This window comes from Brienomyrus brachyistius, chromosome 11 (assembly GCF_023856365.1).
Source record: "Brienomyrus brachyistius isolate T26 chromosome 11, BBRACH_0.4, whole genome shotgun sequence".
Classification (NCBI taxonomy): Eukaryota; Metazoa; Chordata; class Actinopteri; order Osteoglossiformes; family Mormyridae; genus Brienomyrus; species Brienomyrus brachyistius.
The window spans coordinates 14,667,556-14,691,225 of record NC_064543.1 but is presented as its reverse complement, the minus strand read 5'-3'; the positions used below and the strand labels follow the sequence as shown (position 1 = coordinate 14,691,225).

Here is a 23,670-nt window from a genome sequence, read left to right as displayed (position 1 = left end):
GGCACTATGGAGCTTCAAGGTCACAAGTGATCATTTGCAAAAGAATGACACAGATTTGCACATGCCAGTTTTTATAATGCAGTTGCTACATTTGAATATTCAGACATTGCGTGACTGGTTTGAGGAGACTGAGAAGTTTGCTTCCGATATCACTGGTGTTACGCAGTTGTATCAGCATGATCTTCAGTGGGTGAAAACAGGAAAGGAATTTGCTGATGAGTCTGCTGACCATTAAGTAATACTGAATGGCAGGCAGTGATTCCAACTTGAGACACCTAATGTCATCATTAATCAGCTTCCCTCCCTCTCCCCAGCCACATCCTCTAGCTGCTCCAGGGGGTTACCAAGGTGTATACTCTCTCCAGCATGTCCTGGGTCTGCTCCGGGGTCTCCACCCGGTTACTCATGCCCAAAACACCTCCAGGAGGCACCCTAGATAAATGCCCAAACTACTTCAAGTAGTTCCTTTCAATATGGAACAGCAGTGGCTGTACTTTGAGCTGCTCCTGAATGTCTAAGATCCTCATTTCTAAGGCTGAGCCCAGACACCATGAGAAGGAAACCACTTACACCCGTGATCTCATTCTTTCGGTTGCTACTCAAAGCTCGTGACTATAGGTGAGGATAGGAAAGTAAACTGACCGGTAAATCGATAGCTTCACCTTCCAGCTCAGCTCTTGATGATGGCAGAACATTACAACACCCACATAACTGCCGATGCTACACCGATCTGCCTGTCAATCTCCTGCTTCCTGCTTCCTTCACTTGTGAACAAGACCTAAAAATACTCAAACTCCTCTGCTTAAGGCAGTAATCCATCCCCAACCAAGACTGAGCAATCCACCCATCACTGGTTGAAAACCATGATCTCAGCTTTGGAGTTGCTGATGCTCATCACGGCCGCTTCGCGCTCAGCTGCAAACCATCCCAGCACATGCTGCAGGTCACAGCTTAATGAAGCCAACAGGACCACATCATCTGCAAAAAGCAAAGACACAGACCAGATACTCCGAACCAGACCCCTTCTGCCCCTCGGCCACGCCTAGAAATTCTGTCCATAAAAGTTTAGCCCTGGTGGAATAAAACTCCCACCGGGAATGAGTCTGACTTACTACCAGCAATGTAAGTCAAACTCTTGCTCCGGTTATACAGGAACCTGATGATCCTAATAACGGACCTCGTACCCCTTACTCCCGAAGGACACCCCACAGGATAAAGGGACTGGGTAGTATGCCTCTTCCAAGTCCATAAAACACACATAGACTACCCAGGCAAACTCCCATGAACCCACTAGTATCCTTGTGAGGGTGAAGAGCTGGTCCAACATTCTAGGACGGAATTTGCATTGTTCCTCTTGGATCCGAGGTTCAACTAACAGACGGACCCCCTCTCCTGTACTCTGGCATAGACCTTCCCAGGCAGGCAGAGGGGTGTCAGGACTGCTAATTGCTAGTACAAGGACACATCTTCTTTTCAACATTTAATTTCATAAGGACTCTTCTGGCACTGTCGTTTGTAAAAAGGCTGATGCTCTTACCTCTGTATACTCTGAAGAAAAAAAAAGTTTTCTGTACTTTCCTTACTGGGAATTGAATCTGAGATAACAAATGATTTGGATAATGAGGTTATCATACACCAGGTATCCACAAAAAACACTTTTATAATAGATAAAAACTGGAAGGTGTTGTGTTTCTTTTCATTTGGCACTACCTTGCTATAGCAGAGTCCCCAGTTATACTTAGATGGCACTTTTCTCTGTTTGTTGCTATATCTGTTTTACATGTAACCTTCATATATGATTAAAATTTGTACCTAGGTTTGGTTACAGTGGGGATGGACACTTAATATTCTTAATCAAGCCTTTCCACCGCCTCACCCCCTCAAACTTCACCTCCCACTTTGTCCCAGATGCCATGTGCCAGGGTTTGCCAAATCAGCACCCCCTTCAGAAGATGCCTGTGCCACCTAATGGCTACACCAGCACTGTTTGTACACTGCTTTCCAGTCCCTTGCCCAGCGAAGAATATTCAGAACATTGCTGAGTTTTTGGTCGATACCATGTGTACAATGCGTGGAATTTCGTTCACGTGTGGAACTTGAATTCTGCATGCATGTATACTTACTCAGTGAATGGTGTTAATGAATTCAGTATGTGCGCGTGTGCTATTACCAAAGAACTCACACCTCGAACTAAGACTGAACATTAACTTGTTTCTTGTGCTGTGCACTAAGAGGCTGAGTTATGCGTGCAGACGATTCAGTTAAGGAATTCAGGCCAGCATGACAGGTCAGAGAGACTGGTTACTGTATCAAGGATGGTCCGACACCCCCAACTCACCACATTAAGAGACATGATGATCATGAAGTTGATGCAGACGCCAGTGCCCGAGGTGGCAAACTGCCAGTTCTTTTTCACAAACTCCCACTGGAAGGATGCAAAATGCTCCATGGCGATCAGCCGGAAAACCACCACAGCGAAGACAGCAGTCAGCACCAGGGAGATCTGGTTATGGCGAGATGGACGAGGAATTTGGTGAAAACACTGCGGGTAGCATATTGCAGCATAATGAAGCCCACACCAATTGATCCAAGTCACAAGCCTAATTTGACTCTTTTGCCATTTGATTCATCTTCCATGGCAGCAAATAAAGCTAATGACTAATCAAAGAAGAACTCTGAGGAACACAGTCCGCCGAAAGCTCATCTCCCAAAGATGCATGACTGAGTGCTTCAGGCACTGCTTTGTACCTACTGTCATTCATTTGATCTTATCATAAAAATTTAAATTAAGTTATGCGTTGTGTGAAATCAATGATCGTTGCTTCGAATATTCATTTCATCAGCAATAAAGAAAAGAACAACCCCCCCCCCACCACCACCACCACCAGCACATTTCTAGAAAGAGTCATTTTCTTTCAACTTCCATCCGCTTATGTCGTACAGGGTCCTTACTGGGAACATAGGGTACAAATCAGGGGACTAGTGCATAACAGGGCACCAGCACACACAGGGGTACCAGAGGAAACCAACAAAACGAAGGGAGACAAAGCAAACTCCACTCGAAGGGCTATGATGCAGTGGTGCAGCCTACTGAACCACCTGGCTGCGTATTAATAATAATCCGAATAATAATAAGCAGCAGAAGAAGAAATGTACCATGAAGAAGATTCCAGAAACGGAGACCATCAGTCGGCTGAGTTTGTCTGTAAATGGCTGGAAGGGTTCAGGTTTACCAGAGATGGGATTCACCCTCTCGACCCTCGAATACTTCGCCTCAAACTGGGGACGTAGCTCTTCCTACAAAGAAAAAAGAAAATCTTGTACTATTGCATAATGTGGATAAACCACTTAGTTATCCAGGCCATATATATGTGTGTGTGTGTCTGTGTGTGTATGTATAATAGTCAAAGTGACAGGTTCTTTCAGATACAGGCATATGGCAAGCTTCTTCCTGGCCTAGTATTCTTTTTTGTTCTGGGTGCACTGCCAGTTTGCAGTTGATTGGGCATGCAGTGGACTGCAGACACCGGCTGAATGATGAAGTCTCACCGTGGGTGCTTACAGACACCAACCATGACCCACTTCTGGCTCTGTTTACTCACTAGTCTACAAAGAATTTCATTTGTGGGTGTGGAAAAACAGTACAAAGAAGGAAACTGGTGTAATTTACACTATTTAAATACATAAAGAGGTGATTTTTATAATGGTTTTATAATTATTGATAATTAAGTTTTAATAATAAGACTTGGTGTCTGTCAGATTTTATTGTCAGCATGTTTCCTAACTGCGTTTTGTGGCTGTATGTCATAAGAAGGCCATATTATATAACTAAACTTTATTTTTACTTTATTTTATTTACACGTTTTATTTTCTCTTCTCCACATTTTATATTGTTGTTCACGTTTTTTAACATACATTGTCATTCTTATAATAAATGATAAATAAAATCATCCTTATCAACTGCATTTCTAGAAAAAGTAACATCATCGTAGCAGTCAATAATATCGAGTTCTACGGGGACATTTCTTTCGGCCCTTCTTGTTATTTTTGCCATGTTTCCAAGCATGTTGTTTACATGCGTTTGTTTTTCTCATGCCTACATAATAATGCAGGACTACAAGTGCAGGACTCCTGCATGCTTTTGACACTGTGATAACAGGAAAAATACTTTAAGCTGCAGTTCCCTAGGCGACGGCCCTGATTGTCACTACAGGAAGTCATTCTGCGTATTCTGCTTGGGTGGAAAGGGCTTGCCTTGTTCAACCTTCAGTCAATCTAAAACCATTAAGCCAAAAGACGGCCTTTCTCGACATATTATTTTTATTAGCAAGGTGTCACGCCAGTTTGAAAAAGGAAACACGGAAATTTTATAACTTATTATATCACCTGGTGGTAGGAATCTTACATTACACATTCTTTTCTTGAGTAATAAAGTAAGAATTTCTGTGTTTACACTTATTTGTGTGCCTGATTATTACAAAGATTTTCTTAAAGGAAATTAGCAGCCTATTTTTTAGTAACACACATGCCTATTAAACATAATGTGCATTGTTTTTGTAAAGTGATGCAGTATTCACTGAGACTGACAAATGTACAGATCCATCCATCCATTTACCATTCTTGTTTGTCCTATATAGAGTAATGGGGGTCCAGAGCTTATCCTGGAAGCTATGGGTACAAGGCAGGGTTGGGACTGCTGACCCATCGCAGGGCACAGACCAATAGGCATCATGGAAACTCCAGTTGACCTTAAAATGTATTTAGAATGTGGAGGGATACAGGAGAACCCAGGGGAAACCCCACGACAACACAGGGAGAATGTGCAAACTCAACACATGTGAGCCAAGGTGGAGACTCGAACCCATGTCCCAGAGGTGTGAGGCAACAGTGCTCCCCCCAACATAAAGATGATTAAAAAATTAACCTAGGCATATGAAAAAAAGACTAAAACTGTTTACACATCACACTACTATTTGCTCTTTAACAGTGTAACAGAACCCTAAAGATTGTAATAAGCTGTTTAAAGGGAATGCTAGAGAATTAAATGATTGACTCATGGGTAGTTAGTGCCAAAGGTTTAATATATTAGCAGGGTTGCCAACTTTGGTCAGCTAGTTGGTGTGAGATTTTCAATTTGAGACAAGTCTACACATGCATTTACATGTATGTAAAAGTTTTATTACCTTGTAAATAGTCAGTAGGGTTTGCGAAATACCCCAGCTATTCTGACATAGCTAATATTAGGTTTATAATAGTATAATAGAGACTTGCCACAAGATCGCTTGCGTGAGCACGAGAGTCTGAAAGCGTCAGTGTCACACCAGGTGCGTGAGAGTTGGCAACCCTGAATAAACACTATCCCCCAAAAATGCTGACTCAACCCTGAAAATCCTCCCATGATCGCACATGCCTACGTCTACAGAGGATAGCAGTGCATCAGATAGAGGAATTCCACATGACGAGATGGATGTAAGATGTAAGCTTAAAACCAGCCATTCCGGAAATACCAGTGTGTCATCCAGAATAGCAACCATTGTTTATAATAAATGACAGTAAAAGGCTTTTTTTGGCACAGTTCAAATAAAATAATAAGTTCAACAAGACCTAATCTTCTGTGTGCAAGAAAGCCAATGTGTTTTGAGGATTTTTAGGTTGAATACAATTACATTATTTTTAAAAGCATAAGCTACATTAATACCAAATGTTTTCAGGTCAATTAAAATGTTTTCAGATCAATCGATCTAAAATCACCTGTACAAAACAGTGATCTTTAACTTAATGTGACTCACTAATTGACCAGTAAATTGAATAAGTGAAAAAAATAATCAGTCATATTTTGGAGGTTAGCAAAGGGAGAGAACTTGCATATCACCATTTACGAATCCGACTAAATTTTTTATACCTCCTCTTCCTCCCAGTCAATCAAATCCCAGTCATATGTCAGCTCTGCTCTTCTCCTCTTCCAGAACTCCAGGAAGACAGTTGCTGCAAGAAAGGAAACAAATGGGTGAGCAACAATAAGGGATATCAAAGTGTTTCAGTACCTTCATGAAGATTCCACTGTGACTCTTCATATCCCTCCAGAAGGGATTTCAAATGTGGACGCCATCTATATATGGCATATATTCAGTCAGGAATCTCTCCAGGAGAGACTTTAAACTCTCTTTCTCAAAGTGTGATATAGTCTACACACTGAAGATAATTATATAAAATTCTAAATACCTTAATCGTAGGTTTTTGTCAGGTATGGAACTGAACGTGTCAGTTTTGCCATAACTTTCTGAACTCATGAAAATTTGAGGTTTATAATGAAGTACATCATGAGCAGAGAGGATATTGAGAAGAATTCATATTCATATTCATATAGACCAAAGGTACGTACGCAAATAATGTTAGGGTAAAAAGGAAACTGCTTTATGTTTATGAAAATATGGCCAGACAGATGAAACATTAGCTTCACAGGATCAGCAGGATATTAAACATGAGCAAAAAACTTCCTAAATCATTGTTTCTCTATTGCAAAATGTTCAATGCATGTTGTGAATGAAAAAGCAAAAAACAGCCCCTAACATTTATCAAATAGTTTATAGTCTATAATATAATTTAAAAGTCATATTTTGAAGATTGAAAGCTAACAAATTGCTTTGTGAATGTTAGGCTTTGCATACACTCAGACGTGCCAAAGATGGGCATGTCTTAGTGTCTGTAACCGAAACCTCAAATACCTAAAGCAGACGCTTTTGTGACTGCCAAAACAGATAGCCTTCCTGCCGTGTGACGGAATACCTGTTGTTTTCCAAAGCTGCATTACTTTCTGTTATTTCTGGGTGAATAGCACAGCTCTAGCCTTAGTTTTAGCTACTACTAATTCACTAAGAGTTGCTCTTATTGAAAAGAAATTAATTTTCGTATGTGTGCTTGAGGATGATTGACAGAGAGAGAGATCCATATTGCTATTGGAGGAAGTGGACTTAGCACTAACTGTTTCGAAAACATGTCCTAATATAACAAAACATCAAGCATTGACATGCAAAAAATTTGTAAGATCAGAATCTACTCAAAGGGAAACAAGAAGGTGTATTTTCCTAATAAACAATTTATAGCCATGGGGGCTAAATTTAGCTGCTTCACATATGATAATGAACTAAAATAAAGTGAAATGCCTTGACGTGCTTTCAGTCTTAGGTTTGAATATTCATAGGAACATTACAGAGATGTTTTGCCTTGACTGACCGAATACAGCGAGTGGGATTAACAGGTGTGAAATGCAGTCAGGCAGGTTCTCAGGTGACCATAGGTGGTGTTCCCTCCTGCCTCAGCCAGATGCCTCCCTCCTTCTGTCGACCTTCCACTCCTCTTTCCTCTTATAGGTCCACGGTCTTGTTATCAGGAGACACTTTTCACCTGCTGCCTTTATTCCGACAACACTAGCACCTCTCTGAGCTACATCTGACCTGGTAGGTGGCTGCATTTCACCTCCGTCTTTTACCTCTCCCTCCTAACATCTTTGCTAAATGCCAAAAAATGTTCATATCTGATTATATAGAAGAACTTTGGAATTTTTAAATGTTTAAAATAACGCGTAGTCTGACAATGGGATGGATTTATTCTGAGGTGAATAATTTTGAGCTTTGTATAGTACATAAACAGTATATAACAGTATAAATATTTTTTAAAAAAAGCTTTTGGTCCTTATTTCTTAGTCTATTTTTTTCTGGTAAGAGGGGGACAGTAACTGAAGACAATGTGAATCTCATGATTTTTGTAAGAGAGGGATTATAAATGAATACAGTGGGTAGGCTGAGGTCATGGGAGAAATCAGAAGCTTGGGAAGGTATATCATATGTCATTCACTGTCCCAGCTGTAGACCTGGACTGGCTATTTGGCATGCTGGGGATCTTCCCAGTGGGCCAGTGGGTTTGTGGGCCTCAATTTTGTGGGGAACATACTCAGCATAATTTGATGGTGCACTATTGTATGCAGCTAGGCTGACATGTATGCATGATGGGCCTGTCTGACCAAATGTCCAGGGTTGATGTTCCATTCCAGTCCAGGCCTGCCCAGCTGTGGGTTCAGTCCACTGGTGACCCCCTTCCCACATTTCAATAAAGCCAGGCATATTCTTAGATAATAGCTTTGTTTGTGTGTTGTTACGTATTACACTGCCCCAAACTGGTTAAAGCAGGTCTATGGCTTTCTGTTTCTCGCAGCTGAATGCTTGAAATGAATGGAATTCGGTTCATGGTCTCTCAACGCAAAATCATAATCACGCAAGAAATTTATTTATCGTACTTAGACAAGCTGAGATTCTACACAGATAGTTCCCAAGTTAAGAGCATCTGACTTACGGACAACTCATACTTATAAACAGACTGCCATAAAGCCTATTATACTAAAACAAATCGTTAAATACAATCGTTCGTAGAAACAAAGTCACTCACAGCTTTGTAACATTGTGTGGCTTCAGCAGTTCGTAGGCTCAAGGTACAGTACAGTACCGTATTTAGTTACTTTTATTATTAATGTATAACTAATAATAATATTATGTATTTTATTATTATTTTTCCGACCAACCAATTCGACTTAAAGACAAACTTAGGGAAATAATATCGCCCAGAGCTTGGGGACCGCCTGTAACTCTCTCCTCTGTAGAACATCTCTGATATAAACCAAAACATGACTTTTATTATTTTACCACATTGCATTCATGCAACACTTTTACTAAAAGAGAGTTTAAGCAGGCTATCTTCAGTAAATTAGCGCAGTCGTTTATAGACAGTTTGCTATAGTATGACTGTTCCGTGCACTACGGTGACTTGGCGGATATCACTGTGGCCATATACCTGCCAAATTTGTAAATTCATTTCCCTCCCGCTGATCTTTGTCTACGGAGTCTGCATGTTTTTCTCTGTGTGGGTTTCCTCCGGATACTCCAGTTTCCTCAATAGTTCAAAGACATACAGTTATGTGAAGGCAGATCCCGACGTTGTCCGTGGTGTGACTATGTGTCTGAATGGGTGCCTTTTGATGGGATGTTGTGGTCAGCTGCCTCACAGCCACATTACTAGAATAGGACCCAAGCTCACGACATCCCTGCATTTGGAATATAGAATTTAACCAAGGAAACCTCCATCTGAGCCTTTTACCAGACTATATAACTGCAGAAGTACGTCTAAGGATTAGTCTTAAGTTAAGGCTAAAGTTATTGAGGGGATTTAAAGCAAGTATAATTCTTTATGATATTAAAGGAAACTTATTTGGTTTGATGAAAACATTATTGTATCTTAGAAATAGTTTTACAATTAAAGGAGAAAAGTTTATGAGAAGGGGGGACAGAGTTTGAGTCTCTCTTATGTCTCCATGTATGCGGAGTTTGCATGTCCCCCCCCCCCCACCCCCCCATGTCGTTGAGAGGTTTGCTCTGGGTTTTCCGGTTTCCCCCCCACAGTCCAAAAACCAAGGTAATTGGAGTTACCAAAATGCCCATAGGTGTGTGTGTGTGTGTGTGTGTTAGTGAATAGAATGTGAGTGTGATCTGTTTTGGGTTTGGTGCCTTGGGATGTTTCCTGCCTTGCACCTGTAGCCGTCAGCATAGGCTCTGGACCGCCTGCAACCCTGCATAGGATAAGAAAATGGATGGATGGGAGTTTATCACAAACCTGACCTTTTTTGCACTGATTTTCAAAGATGGCAACTGTGTAAATATTTTTGTCATTCAGGAATGGCTGGAATGTGTCTTGCATTCTTGCTATGTGGTGATGGGAAAAAACGAAACACTTATCTGTTGTCTTTTTGTTTAAATTGAAATTTGAATTTTTTAAAAGGACTTGTTTATTGCCTTCATATGTATATTTCCCCTTTTTCTTTTTATTGTTAGAAAAGAAAGTAAGAAAAATCAACATGGACGTGACAGTTGTGCTCCTGCTACTACTTCACTCAGTCAGAGGGACAGAATTGCTTGAGCCTTCAGCACAACCAACTAATTTTTCACTGCCAGAAGACAGTGACGCCTGGGCATATGCGTCCATGCTGTTCGGCAATGAAACAGAAGACTCACCCTCATTTCAAGAGAACGTCACAAACGCCACCATGAACAACACAGAAACAGACCTTTACATCACAGGGTCTAACGAAACATGGACAAGCAAAGAGGACGTGGATAATTATGACAGAACATTTGACAACGCAAGCACAAACGACACAAACCTCAACATCACAGACACTAACGACACAAACAACACTAACACAAGCAAAGATGAAATGGGTTCTGGTTTTAGTGATGCAGAATCTGGTGAAACCACTCCATCCCCCGACTATAATATTACGAAGTCCAACAACCCAGAGGACATAACCACCATCACGACAATCGCCGCCACCACCAGTGGCATCAACAGCACCACCACCAGCACCACCACCACTACCGCCAGCACCAGCACCACCAGCACCAACAGCAGCCTTGATGATAGGAGAGATATTGTGTACACCGAAAATAACAGGGCTGTGGGTGAGTTTAAATATGGAAATAAGATTTAATTTTTCCCCTAGGCTGCCAGTCGACTTTTAACCCATTACAGGAATGTCTCACAGGGACTACAAGAAGGAAAACATATAGGATTATTTTGAATTTTCATTATTGCGGCAAATTTTTAACTAAGGCTACAATCCTGTTACTGAAACTACCATAGTGTTAGCTTGTCAAAATTACTAAACGAATTATAAAAAATATTTACTTGCTTGTGTTCACACATGTGGCTAGTGTGTAAGTAGTAACACCATCTACTTTCATAAAGGACCACTGAGTTGTGTTTTTTCCCACAATAATAAAAATCCATCTGGCAGAAAAAGAGAATACAAAGGCACTGCAGATACCTGTGTATTGGCCTTCTGCAGTGCCTTACGTACATTTTATTCATTAGCCCAGAGCTGTGGATTCATTCCCTCTCCTCAGGTGAGCTTTGAATTATGGCACCCTGGGGATTCATATGTTGATATCTGAATTAGAAAATTTAATTTGAGAGTCTTGAGGAGACTGCAGCAAATGTGTTATACTATCTAGCATTATATATATGAAACAGAGAATAATGCCGAAGCAATAAGGCATATATGTATTTCTTATGTGATTTACACTATATTTGAAATGAATTGTCATTTTCTACCATCTCACCTTCAATAGAAGACCAGCAATGTTTTATATATTTACTCTCTAGGATTATGCTATTGGATGCAAAATTTTCCATAGATGTACAGAGAGATCCACTGGTTTCAGTTTCACTTGTACTGCAAGCATAGGCCAGAGATATAGGCATCGGTGATCCCATCGTAAACTTATTGACACTTATGAGACTTATTGAGAGTTTGAGTAGAGTCACAGACTATATTTGGGTAACATTCTTTGTATAATGCTTCATATAGGGATGAATATAATGAAAATGGCTGTGTGCTGCATTATGATGTCATTTTCCGATTTGTAACCCGGGATTGAGCCATAAGTAGAGAAGAACCCATTCAGTTTCTGCCAGCTGATCCTGGTCAGGGTCCCAGGCAGGATAGGGCATAAGGCTATAGTATACTACTTATTGTTTATTATTAGTAACTACAGATTGATATCTGTGATATTTACAGAACGAATAAAATAGAGGACACAAAGCAGCACAGGGCAGCAGCCTTGGAGGTGTCTGAAGAGAGGCCCTCCCCATCATGAGTGTGTGAGAGGCTGACATGCTGTTCATTGTGGTTTTGTGTGTTTTAGATTCAGCGGGGAGCAACACAAGGAACAATAACGCAACGGCGTGGGCCATAGTCATCGGTACAGCTATGGCTGTGGGTGTTGTGAGCCTGATCGTCTATATCCTGAAGAAACGGAGGGACCACCGAGACTTCAACCACAGGAAGCTTGTGGAAGACCTACCCGCAGGACCAGGTAGGAGTGACAAGACTATTTATCACAAATAGTGATAAATAGAAGAAGTCATGATTATATTTCCTACAGAAATGACAGGTATCTCCGGCATTCCAGCAGGGTCAGGGTGGAGCTGTCAGTTGTGGCTCAGTTTGTGGCTTTGATTAACAGCTATTATAACTATAGATATGAAATTTATAACAGTCAGATCTTTGTTCCCAAAGATACAGCTTCAACTACGTATCTGGTACTTCAAATACGACTGTGTATGTGTGGTCATGGATATATTACATTGTGGGGACCAAATGTGGTGACTGGAGATGGTGGCTAGTGCCCAGGCAACGATAAGATTGTATATTTTTTTAACAGACAAAAGTAAACTTTGAAAGCTTTCTCATTTGGGCCATTCAGCATTTGTCTGGTGCAAAGTGGTGAGGGAAGGCAGGACTCATTTTCCTTAGAGTGACGAGAGCGGATAGGGCAGCTCCTTGCACGTCCTTGGGGCTCATACCTCATCACGATGCTCGGGTATTTGTTGTACTCTGAGTGGCAGTGACAGAGAACCAACTGTGCTGTTTTTTTCCTCTTTTCAACCATCAGTCACACTGCTGCATTTCCAAAATCAATCAACTAATTGATTGGAACAGTATTTTGCACAACTGCTGTCTGACAGTATTGTACCAGGATGTGTTTTTACAGTTGACCAACGTCCTTACAAAACTGGTTTACAATCTAGCCCTTATCAGATCTCTGGAATCTCTCTTTGTTAGAAGTATGCTGTGTGCTAAATGTATGTTAAAAGTACTAAATGTTTCATATGTACATAGCAAAGTTGTTTTTCGTTACCAGTCAGACTACCTGAGAACAAAAGTCCAAATCAGAACTGTTACTAGAGTATTAGTGGCTGAAAGTTATGACTTTATCTGTCATTTTAGGTTATCAGACTGAAGCTCCTTACTGATCTCACTTGACAGAAATGCAATAAAATTAAGGTCTTAATAGCATCAACGGACCTCATACTAAAGCATGCCAATGTGATGGTGTCCTGACTCTAAACAAAGGGTCTTCAACTATGATCCCGGAGAGCTAGTATCTAGTAGGTTTTCTATTCTACCTGGCTTCTGATGAACTGCACCTGTTTCTGGTACAGTATTCACCTGAGAACAGGTGTGGCTCCTCAGAAGCCATGTAGGATGCAAAACCTACTGGACAGTAGCTTTCCAGGCCTGGAGCTCCTGCTCTAAACCCATGTTTTCTCCTTGTCTGTTACTCCCAGTGCTCCGTCTGGACAGCTATGAGAACCTGGGAATGGGCACTTTGGCCTTCAACAACCCCGTGCTCCAAGGTGACGACATCCATATGGACCACATGGGCGGCTCACAGAACAAGCACTAGGATTGAAAGAAGAGTCACAGGGCTGAACCATCCAGGGTTTTTACACCAAAAAAATCAACATTGGAAGATAATGGCACTGTGCTTTATGTACTGCAATATATTATAGCAAAGAGATTACAAATTGCTTTGCTATTCCTGTTAAATTTAGTAACAAGCAGGGCCTCTGTCCTAAATCTCCCCAAGGAATCTTCCGGAGCCTCATAGCTCACAAATGAGTCAGTCATGAAGACCCAGGAACTCTCCCCAGTGCATGTAACTCGACAAATCAGGTGTATTATTTAAAGAAAATCTCCCAATACTTTCTAGCTAGAAATGGCAGTTGCTACCTTTTTAATGCATAAAAGTTCTGTCAGGCCCTGAAAACGTGCCACATTAATCCAGTATTGGAAATAATATACAAAACAAATTTACTGCGATATAAAATTAAAAATTAGAAACCTGTTCCATTCTAGTTTTCTAACAACTTTCTAACACAATAGGTGTGCCTGCAAATTGGAGTAGGTTTTTTGGATGGATGAAAGGACGCTTGAAGAAAATCCCTCACTCTCACATGGAAAGCAAAGTGAGGCAATCTCTGTCCGCTTTTCTGACATGGTTCAGTTGATTAAGGTTACAAGGTCTGGAGTACGAAGAGCTGGTCATAGGCTCTTAAAGAAATTAAGTATTTATGATTTAATCACTAAATTATTCATGCTGGGAACACAACACCCTTCTAAAACCCAGCAGTCACAGGAGTGGATGTAAGATCTGCCATAATGTACAGTGTGGATGATTAATGCAAAATGTTATAAGGTGCCAAATGGTGTTTTTACTAAGGACAAAGCGATGCAAATGGTCTCCCATTCCGTTTCCATGGTAATAGAAAAGGAAAGTGTAGCTGAAGTCATAGAAGACCCCCGTGCTTACCCCATATGGCCATAAAGATGGCGAAAAACACTGTGCCGCCGTTGTCAAAGAGATGGGTGACCTAGGGAGGCATGAGAGAGGCAATTTTACATCCAGAATTGAAGAAACCCACAATCTGCACCTACATATAGACTGCAGGACAGTTAGGCAAATTATATGAGGATAAAGGGATCAGTCCCTTTCAGACAGATACTGGCTGGGGCTTATCCAGATAGCTTAGGATGGTTCGGATGCATTGATCCTTACATAGGAATGGGTCTGACACAATGCCCTTTATATGAAACAATGTTCAGATAAGGAAACACTGTCCCACTGCGGGAACAACAAACATAAAAGGTGGTGGCTTGCTCTTCTATATGGCGAAACTGAACGAGAGATGCCTTTTAACACGGCACTTATCATAGAACATACACATCTTAACCTTAACATGCTGCACAAAGTACATGGTATGTGGTCAAGTGAAATGTGTACTGTAATTGTAAAGTAAAAATAGTCAATACACAGACCAAATATGATGAATTCAGCACTAATAAAAATGTAATTTCTTTTAATTTATGATTCAATTTTGTGTAAAGCTTTTTATTTAAAGAATCGCATTTGTAAGAGTAGACATTTTTGATTTGTAGCTTATGCCTATGGTATTTCATCGTGTGAGGTGCTATGATAGGAGAAGCATGGTCACATGGGATTCATGGGATAACCCAGAGGCGGGGCTCACCTTAGCATAGATACAGCTGTCACTCAGCCTCCAGGGACTGCAGTTCCTCTCACACATAGGACACATAATGGTAGTATTGGCCTCGCAGATCTCCCTGCTAAGGAAGGACGCACAAGAGGGATTCCCTCTCAAAGTCCTTCTGAGTAATATCTGTTACATTTATCCGATGCTTTAATCCCAAGCGACTCCCGGTAGAGGGAATGGTTACAATTTATGTGTGCTCCCTGGGATTTGAACCTATGATCTTTGTGTTGTTAGCAAAACACTGTATTTGATGAGCTACAGGAACATGACGTCATATGTAAAAATATGCAACAGGAGAGCAGAGGTGTCGGTACATGTTGCTCAGGCAGAGTGATAGAGGTGGCACCACATAGCGGGATTCTGACCTCACCTAACTTGGCTGGAGTCCATGGTGAAGAGACCGTAGAGGAAGACAAAGAGGCCCACTAGAGCAGCCGGTATTAACATGCCAGTGTACCAACCTAGCCAGGCAAAATAGAGGCCAATCTTCTCTCCAAAATATCGCCTGCCCAGGAAGAAGGATGACAGGGACAAGTGCATGCGGAAACGTTTCTTAAACATTGCCACGGAATTGACAGAGAATTGGTTTTAAGGCTAATAAGTAAATTACTTCCCTTGGTTTAACCTGGATTCATTATAAGACTGTGCTACATACATCATGAAATAGATTTAACTATTAAATATTCTAGTTTCCTAAACCGGTATAATATTTGTATATGGGAAGCACATTGTCCTTATATATTCCATAAGTTGCTATATGTATTAAGTATGGCCCAGGTGCTGAGTGTCAGATAGACTGTTGCAGACAGAGGTGCCGCTAGAGATTATGAACCAGATGAAAGCATATCATATTGGGCCCCCAGACCAGTCCAATTATGTTCCAAATTTTTTAGGACCCCTGTCACTTGAGGGGTCTTGGAATTGCCCTAAATTCCCCCTCTTTATGAAGCCTGTGGGAGCATATCACCAGCCAAGTTTCTGACTCTATGTACCATGTGCTTACGGCAGCCAGCGGCCCTGCATACCTGATCAGGTCAAGCGGCTGGTACTTGTACCACATTCCCCACCGGGCCCACCTCTCATACAGCAGGTGCCTGTGGTTTTGGGCTCCATGCGTCTTGATTGGGTGTCTGCTTCTGTAACCACCCTGGCCGCAGAGTTATTTGCATGTATTTATTTAGCAGAAGTTTTCATGAACATGCAATTAAGAAAGCGGGCTCAGACGGTCCCTGGAGAAATTAGAGGTTAGGGGTCTTGCTCAAGGACCCAACAGTGAAATCACTCTGCTGACCCTGGGATTTGAACTGGCAACAATCTGATCACAAGCACACCCTTATCCTACAGTCACACACTACCCCACAACAACATCACACTTTGATGCTTTTTTTCACTGTGTCTGTGTATTACTGCAACACAAAAACATTACCATAAACGTGGTGAAAATGACTAAATAATAATGATGATGACGATAATAATAATAATAATAGAAGAAAAAGAAAGTGAAGATGAAGACTAGCAAATGTCAGCTATGTTTGTAGTTTTTGTATACCATAGGTATACAACTGTTAAATGAATAAAATCAATCAACCCCTTAATGTTGCTTTAAACATGAGGCAACCGTGTTATAACAGTATACTTTGTATCATGTTTAACAATCTCTTTTAGCTGTGACTAGCTCTCTCTCTCAAGCTTTTCTGCTTTCATATGGCAGAAAGCAACAGAAGCACGCAGATTACGATGTAATATTTAATACAGAGTGAAGAAAATTGCCATGAGATACTGTGTTCTTACATAATTTCCTTCATTCTGCTTTTTGGAAAGAATGCAAAGAACACAAAAGAGTATAACGAAGGATACAATTTAGCTTTGAATAATGTGTATTCCGGAAGCTGAATTGAACCTTAATATTAATAATACACATGTAGCTTGCATTCCAATAAGGCAGATGTGTGCAGTTTTGTTTATTCCACATGCTTAAAGATCATTATAATTGTTATATTGAAATACCCGTTTCACTTCATTATGTGCGAATATCACAACACTATGCCATCATCTAGCGGACAGCGGCTCATAATTTTGAATTGCTCAGCTACATTGTTTTTTTAATGTGTGCTATTACTGAACAAGTTAATAACCAAAGTGAGAGTTTGTGTATGATGAGACTGGATGATTATATTGGAGTTTTATGTAATAATCATAAGAATCATTATTCATAATGAATGCGAGCACATTTGCTGCTGTGTACTCTCTGTGTGCATTCAAAAGACAAATTCCTAAAAGCTGTTCATATGCTTTATATGAATACATTTATTACAATTAAAATTAACTGATTATGAAACATACTTTTTGTAGTGCATTAATGAGGTTTACCTATGATAATCGCAGCTAAATGGACTAACTCTCAAAACTGGAATACATTACATAGCATACTGTAGGTAGGGGTGTTGCTAGAGATTGTAGGCCCCATGACAGCATATCATATTGGGCCCCCCAGTCCAAACCAATCCAAAATTTAAAAAAAAATTTTTAGGGCCACAACAAACATTTAACATAAATAGCAAGATTTCTAGTATTAGGTGGGTCCTGCTATTGTGAGCTATATATATATATATATATATATATATATATATATATATATATATATATATATATATATATATATATATATATATGTAACATAGTCAATAGTGATAGAATTCCATTCAATTTCCATTACATACTAGGATCAAACTAATATTAATTTATGATGTAATATGAATGTAGTAATGTTATGTTCGACTGTGAATATCTACTTCACTTGTACATTACAAATGCCAAAAAGCCATACATATTCTGATACTGCCTTCTTAGGTACCTTACTCATTAAAATCACGCCCATTTATAACAAATTTGTTAATGAATGGGGTTCTGTTCCTATCCATGATCCATAACATCCATGACTGCTTAAAATAAATTGAATTGCTTATCTCAGGTCCCATCCAGAAGATCCTCAAGCCTCCCTTTAACTTGAACACTGATGAAATGATCTTCGCTGTTATCTATATTTTACAGGTCCCTCAAACAAATTTCTGGGTTTTATTTTTAGAAACATGGAATATGAAACAATCAGCAATATTTCTGGTTCTCAGAAGAAAACACAGTGCTGAGCTGTGAATCATAACCTCCACTTCAGGCCTCCGAAAGTCAGTTTTCTTACCTCATGGGGTGGAAAAGCAGCTTCATACGTCCCATTGCCAAGCAACCGATTTATGCCTAAGAAGACGGATGAGTCATTAATACAGCTGTTTGCCAGACACACAAATCACCCAAGGAAACACCTTCTGCCATACAAATATGTCAAGTTTCAGTCAAGTTGATTAAAGCAAGAGAGACGACTGGTGGATGTCCACAAAAGATCACCTATGACCTAGGCAATTGCACCTTATGGTTCTCACCTAGAGGGCATACCTATATCCATTTTACTTGCTGCAAAAATTATTTAACTGGTATTTTCTATATATTATCATATTCAGACTGGAGTTCAAGTATGTATTACTGGCTGATTAAAAATAATGACAACAAAGAGCCAAATAATTGCTTGTGAAATTCTCAAAGTCAATTGCTGTAGTGTTTAAGTAAGTACTGTAGGGTTCGGCTACCGTGAAGGTTGATTACAATGGGACCCAGTTACCATGGGGACCAGATGTCATAAAGATAACTGTCCGTCATTTGAAAGACGACTCTTCCGCAGTATTTCACTTACAAGCATTCTAGCATCCAGGCATCAGACAAAGAGTAACCACTGGCTACATAGAAGGGAAGTAGCCAGAGGGTAGAGGGCTCCTCACGCAGTAGGAGAGTGTGTTACACCACCTGGGTATAGGTGTTCTACTTCAGCAACAAACAAGCAATGCATTTGTAGTAGAACATAACAGGTGTGGATGGTAAACCAGTGTTGTTTATCCTTACCCATCTTGGATTTTGTATCCTCGTATTTGGTTCGCTGGAGAACGTGGTGAACTATCCTGCTCCTTGTGGAGTTGGAGAAGAACGTTTCTCTATTGATGATTGTAAAACTGAAAAGAAAATGGGATATTTAAAAATTATTTTTTTATTCCTAGAGCACAGTCGCTAAAGTTTTTCAATCCTTGGGGATAAACTGAACAACAATGCTTGGCAGAATTGCAATGTAGATGCCTGACTACCAAATCAGTTAATTAGGAAAGAATATTTTAAATATATTTAAAGCCAGCCAATCAAAAAAGTACAAGACTCATAGATGTATCTCGAGCCCATTACCATGTGCCTAGATCAGCACTTGAAATTGTTTTAATATAATAAAAATTTGGCAAAATATCATTACAGCAGTTGCATAAATAAAACGAAAACCACAGTGAATCTAACTTTTCCAAGAGAATGCTTACATTCCAGAGAAAGATCTCAGTTCACTATACTAGATTAGCAATGAAATATTACATAGTTTGCGATCGCTTGAAGGTTCTGAAGAAATTAACGCATCCGTGGGCTGGGTAGAAATGTCATAGTGTGATTCAGCATGGTATTAAACAATAATGCCTGAATGCTGTCGGTGTGAGATATTTTAAAAGCAAAATATGAGAGAAAGGAGGTAAGAGAAAATTCAGTAAATGGATTAAAATCTGCCTTAACTAGGAGTTAAGGGATGGGGTGGGGGGGGGGGGGGGTTGTAAACCACAGCTGCTGCTGTGTGCATCTCCTGCTTTATAACTTCCAGGCCCAAGGCCAGAGAATGATTTGGTATTTCCATTCCAGCACAGACTAAACCCCTTATAATCTGTGGGATTGAATGGGATGGGTGGGATGCTACCCTGGACATCCAGTCTGTGTCATTCCAGGTCAGCCAATGAGAACAAGGCAGTCCCTCTTACCCATGAGCCAGCTGGCCATGTGTTTCAGGCTATCTCTTATCATAATTGCACTCATCATTACACGACAGAGATGTTGGTTTTTACTGTAGCAGAAATATCATCTAGTATGGGAAGGCTGCTTTAAAGGTTAGGACATTAATTTTAGAGATATGGATCAGCAGTTATATAGCTTTGGCTCCACAATCGCTTCAGCACGTTTCGAAATGATTTGTGGAGTTGAACTATGAGGGGGGGAGAAAATCATTGTTGCCCTCACTGGTGCATTCTGGCCCTACTGAAGGGGGCTGTGTAACAGTCGGTCTCCTCCAGATCAGGAAGCGCCTGTTTGTCCAGCTTCATGGGATTCTTGGGAAGCCAGCTCTTCACCTGACGCAGCCGGAGATGAAACCTATGGGGGACACAACGACATGCCCACAGTTCCAGCCTTACCTCTGGGTCTGCAGCAGGCATTGTCCATGCAGTCCTCGTAGGGCCATAATACTGGCCTATCCCGCAAACACTTTCCCCCTGCTTTGTCTGCAGGATTTACAAATGTTTCTGCATCTTTCTATAGCACAATAAATAAAATCTGGTTCAGTTCTGATAATACATATTCTGGTCTCTAGCCTTATTTAATCTGATAAGGGACTCGCTCAAATGTGGATTGTGTCCAGAATTAGACACAATGCTAAGAAATAAGAATAATATACAATAATATTGAATAATGTAGCATAAAACAATACTGAAACTGACATATCTTCTGAAAGGCAGACAGATGGTTCACCCTAGACATACCATACCTGCCCATAGTCCTACTCTTCCAATCAGTGAAGTAACATTTTTTCCTGAAAATTCAAAATAAAACGAAGTAAAAATCATGCACCGAATATATGAATCTGTAGCAAAAACAGCCAGTACTATTTTGACGTCCATTGACTAATTAACAACACGATATTGACAAATTTTTGTGTGTGACAATTTTCTTTCTACAAAGAACTGATTATTGATATCGATGCAGACAGGAAGTAGACTGAGATTATGGTTGGATATAGAATTATGTGGGACTATGCAGCAAACAACAAAATATATACTGAATATAGAATAGGGATCTTCTCAAAATCAAACAACAAAATATATACTGAATATAGAATAGGGATCTTCTCAAAATCAAACTGAACATAAAAACCTTTAACAGACCCAATATGTAGTAAACGATATAAATTAATCACTTTGAGTGTATATTGTCAGAAGGTCACAACTCCCTTTATTTTCTACAGACTTCCTTCAGAAATGCAGATGTGTGACATACTGCCTGCTACGCACATTAACAGCCACGCTGCCCCCGACTCTGCGGGGCCCCGGCAGGCCTGGGAGTCACCTGAAGGGCATCCGTATGTTCATCTGCTCGGCGTATTTGCACAGCGCGTCCCAGGGAGCATGGATCTTCACAAACATGATGTCGTTGTTGGTCAAAGACGGCTTCAAAAGACACAGAAGCAATGTGTTAGCTCAGGTTGCTTCTCACTCAGCAGGTAGCGGCATTGTGCTTGACAGCGCGCCACAGTACTCTGCACTAATAAACTACTGTACTAATTTGGTTCTTCTTGTTGATATAAGATAAAGGAGCCTCAATTTACATAGCTATTTTTAAATCAAAGGTAAGTAATTTGAAAAAAATCAGATATTAACTTTTGCTGTTAAGCTTTGCTTGGTCTTCTATAAAAGTCATACTCACATATAAAGAAAAAAATTAACCAGCCTCTGTTTTTCCCCTATTTTTTTTACTTATAGACATGTTGCGGCTAATAAAACCACTAATACAGACTACATTACCCATGATACATTGGGCCCATACCTCCTTCTCCAGCATCAGCCCCTCGGCTCTCAGATTTCTCTCAAACGTGCATCGCTTCTCCACCTGTGGGCTGGACTTCTTGTAAACCAAGATGTAATCAATTCTCTTCTTCCCATCTTTGAATGTGAGTCCAGAAGTGGCTGCTCTGCTGCGCTCCTGTAGAACAACCACTAGTTTCATTCTGACCTTCTACCAACAATACCAAAGGTGGAATATAGCTATTTTTTTGTAACTCCACCACATTGTAATCTGTTCTTTATAACGCAAAGAGGCTTACATTGTGTGTGATTCATGGATAAAACTGTGAGATGCAAATGGAGGCTTAAGAATAAATGGTTTCCAATCTAATCATGTTATGTCAATCACCAGCTGAAGTTTTAACACTGATACACTGGTTTTATTAGGCAGTAGCAGTCGAAGCCTATGGGTTGCCCTAGGCAAGCTTAACACCCCCTGCCCCAAGCTGTCAGTAAAACGTGTTGACTGCGGAGGGGGAGGAGGGGGGCATTGCTATGGTGATGCCCACTCCGAAGATGCCAGCCTGCGTAATTGCCCATATTACCCTGGCCAGGATCTTCTGCCGCAGCTATTAAGTTCAAACAAGCAGTGATTAATTGCATGTACTAATCCTTCCAACTTTGAAGTCTTAATTTTCAGCTCATAATAGGATTACTCTATTTATGGTATTTAAATGTGCATTTTCAAAGCAGGTAAAAATTGGGTGGAGGTTAGTTGCTACCTGCAGTGACTCAGCGCGCCTCTCCAGTCGAGGTCTGGTGACAGGTTGCCGGATCAGAAGCGAATGGTCGGTCCTAGACCCATAACCTCCAGTTTCAGATTCCTCAGTGTACTGGTCCTGTCCATCTTCAGCTGCAGACCGGAAGTTATAACTTCAACTACCTTTGTACCACATATTAAATGTAAAAGTTATATATTTAACCACTAACAATAATCTAAGGAGATGAGTAACATCTACGGCATGATGGTGCAGTGGTTAGCGCTGTTGCCTCACACCTCTGGGACATGGGTTCAAGTCTCTGCCTGGGTTACATGTGTGTGGAGTTTGCATGTTCTCCCCATGTCGTCGTGGGGTTTCCTCCGGGTACTCCGGTTTCCCCCCACAGTCCAAAGACAGGCTGAGGCTAATTGGAGTTGCTAAATTGCCCGTAGGTGTGCATGTGTGAGTGAATGGTGTGTGAGTGTGCCCTGCGATGGGCTGGCCCCCCATCCTGGGTTGTTCCCTGCCTTGTGCCCATTGCTTCTGGGATAGGCTCTGGACCCCCCGCGACCCAGTAGGATAAGCGATTTGGAAAATGGATGGATGGATGGAGTAACATGTAATATTTTCAGTAACATCTGATTTCCTTTTAACCAGAATAAGGGCATATCAAAAAGGCAGCATGATTTTAGTGATGTTACTCTCCACACTGCAAACACTTCTTGCCTCTGAAGTACAGTGGAATTTGTCACACCATATGTTGAGCTGATGGCCTACTGAGATATCCAGACACACCCACCTCGTCTCACAGGTGAAGCTGCGCATCATCTCTGTCTGATGAAAACCACATATTTCATTGACTTTGTACTATAGATGGGATATGCCTATTCTCCTGTCTACCGATAGTGTTTAACAATTAAAAGATGGTTTATGAAGTCTTACATTTAACTAACTAATATTTGTACAAATGAACATTTGAATGACGGTTGTTTGTATGGATTACTTTACATCGCTAATTTTAGCAACTTAAACGTTGATCGGTAGATAGCTAGCTAACTAGCAATATAGTTAATTGCGGATATAAAGTAAGTTTAGCTTGTGTCTTGTTGGTACTGACATCCTTTGTTATTCCCTAAAGCAAATACATCTTTGGATTATTGTATGTGCTATAATTCAATCCAACATTATTTGCTTCCAATGTGATCACCTAAAGTGTTTGTCAATATTAGAGATGCTCTGTAATGTGTAAATAAAGATACCACTTTAATTGTTCCTCAGTAATTTCCCTC

The 23,670-nt window shown here is 40.5% G+C and overlaps 2 protein-coding genes across 4 annotated transcripts in view; one reads left to right on the top strand and one right to left on the bottom strand.

Moving 5' to 3' along the window:
- The window catches only part of ano3 (anoctamin 3), a 61,106-nt gene that overhangs the window by 12,322 nt on the left and 25,114 nt on the right, over positions 1-23,670 (bottom strand). For both annotated transcript variants that reach the window (XM_049030563.1, XM_049030564.1), the window contains exons 3-16: positions 22,403-22,533; positions 21,664-21,819; positions 21,187-21,287; positions 20,609-20,653; positions 20,086-20,217; positions 18,892-18,998; positions 18,140-18,195; positions 15,969-16,090; positions 15,314-15,448; positions 14,920-15,016; positions 14,202-14,262; positions 5,903-5,985; positions 3,157-3,297; positions 2,339-2,503 (exon numbers count right to left, since the gene is read on the bottom strand). In XM_049030563.1, the coding sequence (XP_048886520.1) occupies positions 2,339-2,503; positions 3,157-3,297; positions 5,903-5,985; positions 14,202-14,262; positions 14,920-15,016; positions 15,314-15,448; positions 15,969-16,090; positions 18,140-18,195; positions 18,892-18,998; positions 20,086-20,217; positions 20,609-20,653; positions 21,187-21,287; positions 21,664-21,819; positions 22,403-22,533 (1,532 nt within the window). The remainder of the gene's footprint in view (positions 1-2,338; positions 2,504-3,156; positions 3,298-5,902; positions 5,986-14,201; positions 14,263-14,919; positions 15,017-15,313; positions 15,449-15,968; positions 16,091-18,139; positions 18,196-18,891; positions 18,999-20,085; positions 20,218-20,608; positions 20,654-21,186; positions 21,288-21,663; positions 21,820-22,402; positions 22,534-23,670) is intronic.
- On the top strand, positions 7,310-14,752 carry LOC125751575 (serine-rich adhesin for platelets-like). Of its 2 annotated transcripts, none has more exons than XM_049030572.1 (4): positions 7,310-7,457; positions 9,879-10,505; positions 11,757-11,921; positions 13,177-14,752. In XM_049030572.1, the coding sequence occupies exons 2-4, from the start codon at positions 9,902-9,904 to the stop codon at positions 13,293-13,295; spliced, it is 888 nt and encodes a 295-aa protein (XP_048886529.1). In that variant the 5' UTR covers positions 7,310-7,457; positions 9,879-9,901; the 3' UTR covers positions 13,296-14,752. The 2 variants fall into 2 exon arrangements, with proteins under 2 accessions (XP_048886529.1, XP_048886528.1); XM_049030571.1 differs by having other exon boundaries at positions 11,751-11,921.

Excerpts from the sequence above, each read along its gene's own strand:
- LOC125751575 (XM_049030571.1), top strand. The coding sequence starts at position 9,902 with ATGGACGTGACAGTTGTGCTCCTGCTACTACTTCACTCAGTCAGAGGG. Across the intron at positions 10,506-11,750 it reads CGAAAATAACAGGGCTGTGG|ATTCAGCGGGGAGCAACACA; the intron begins GTGAGTTTAAAT and ends TGTGTGTTTTAG. Across the intron at positions 11,922-13,176 it reads AGACCTACCCGCAGGACCAG|TGCTCCGTCTGGACAGCTAT; the intron begins GTAGGAGTGACA and ends TGTTACTCCCAG.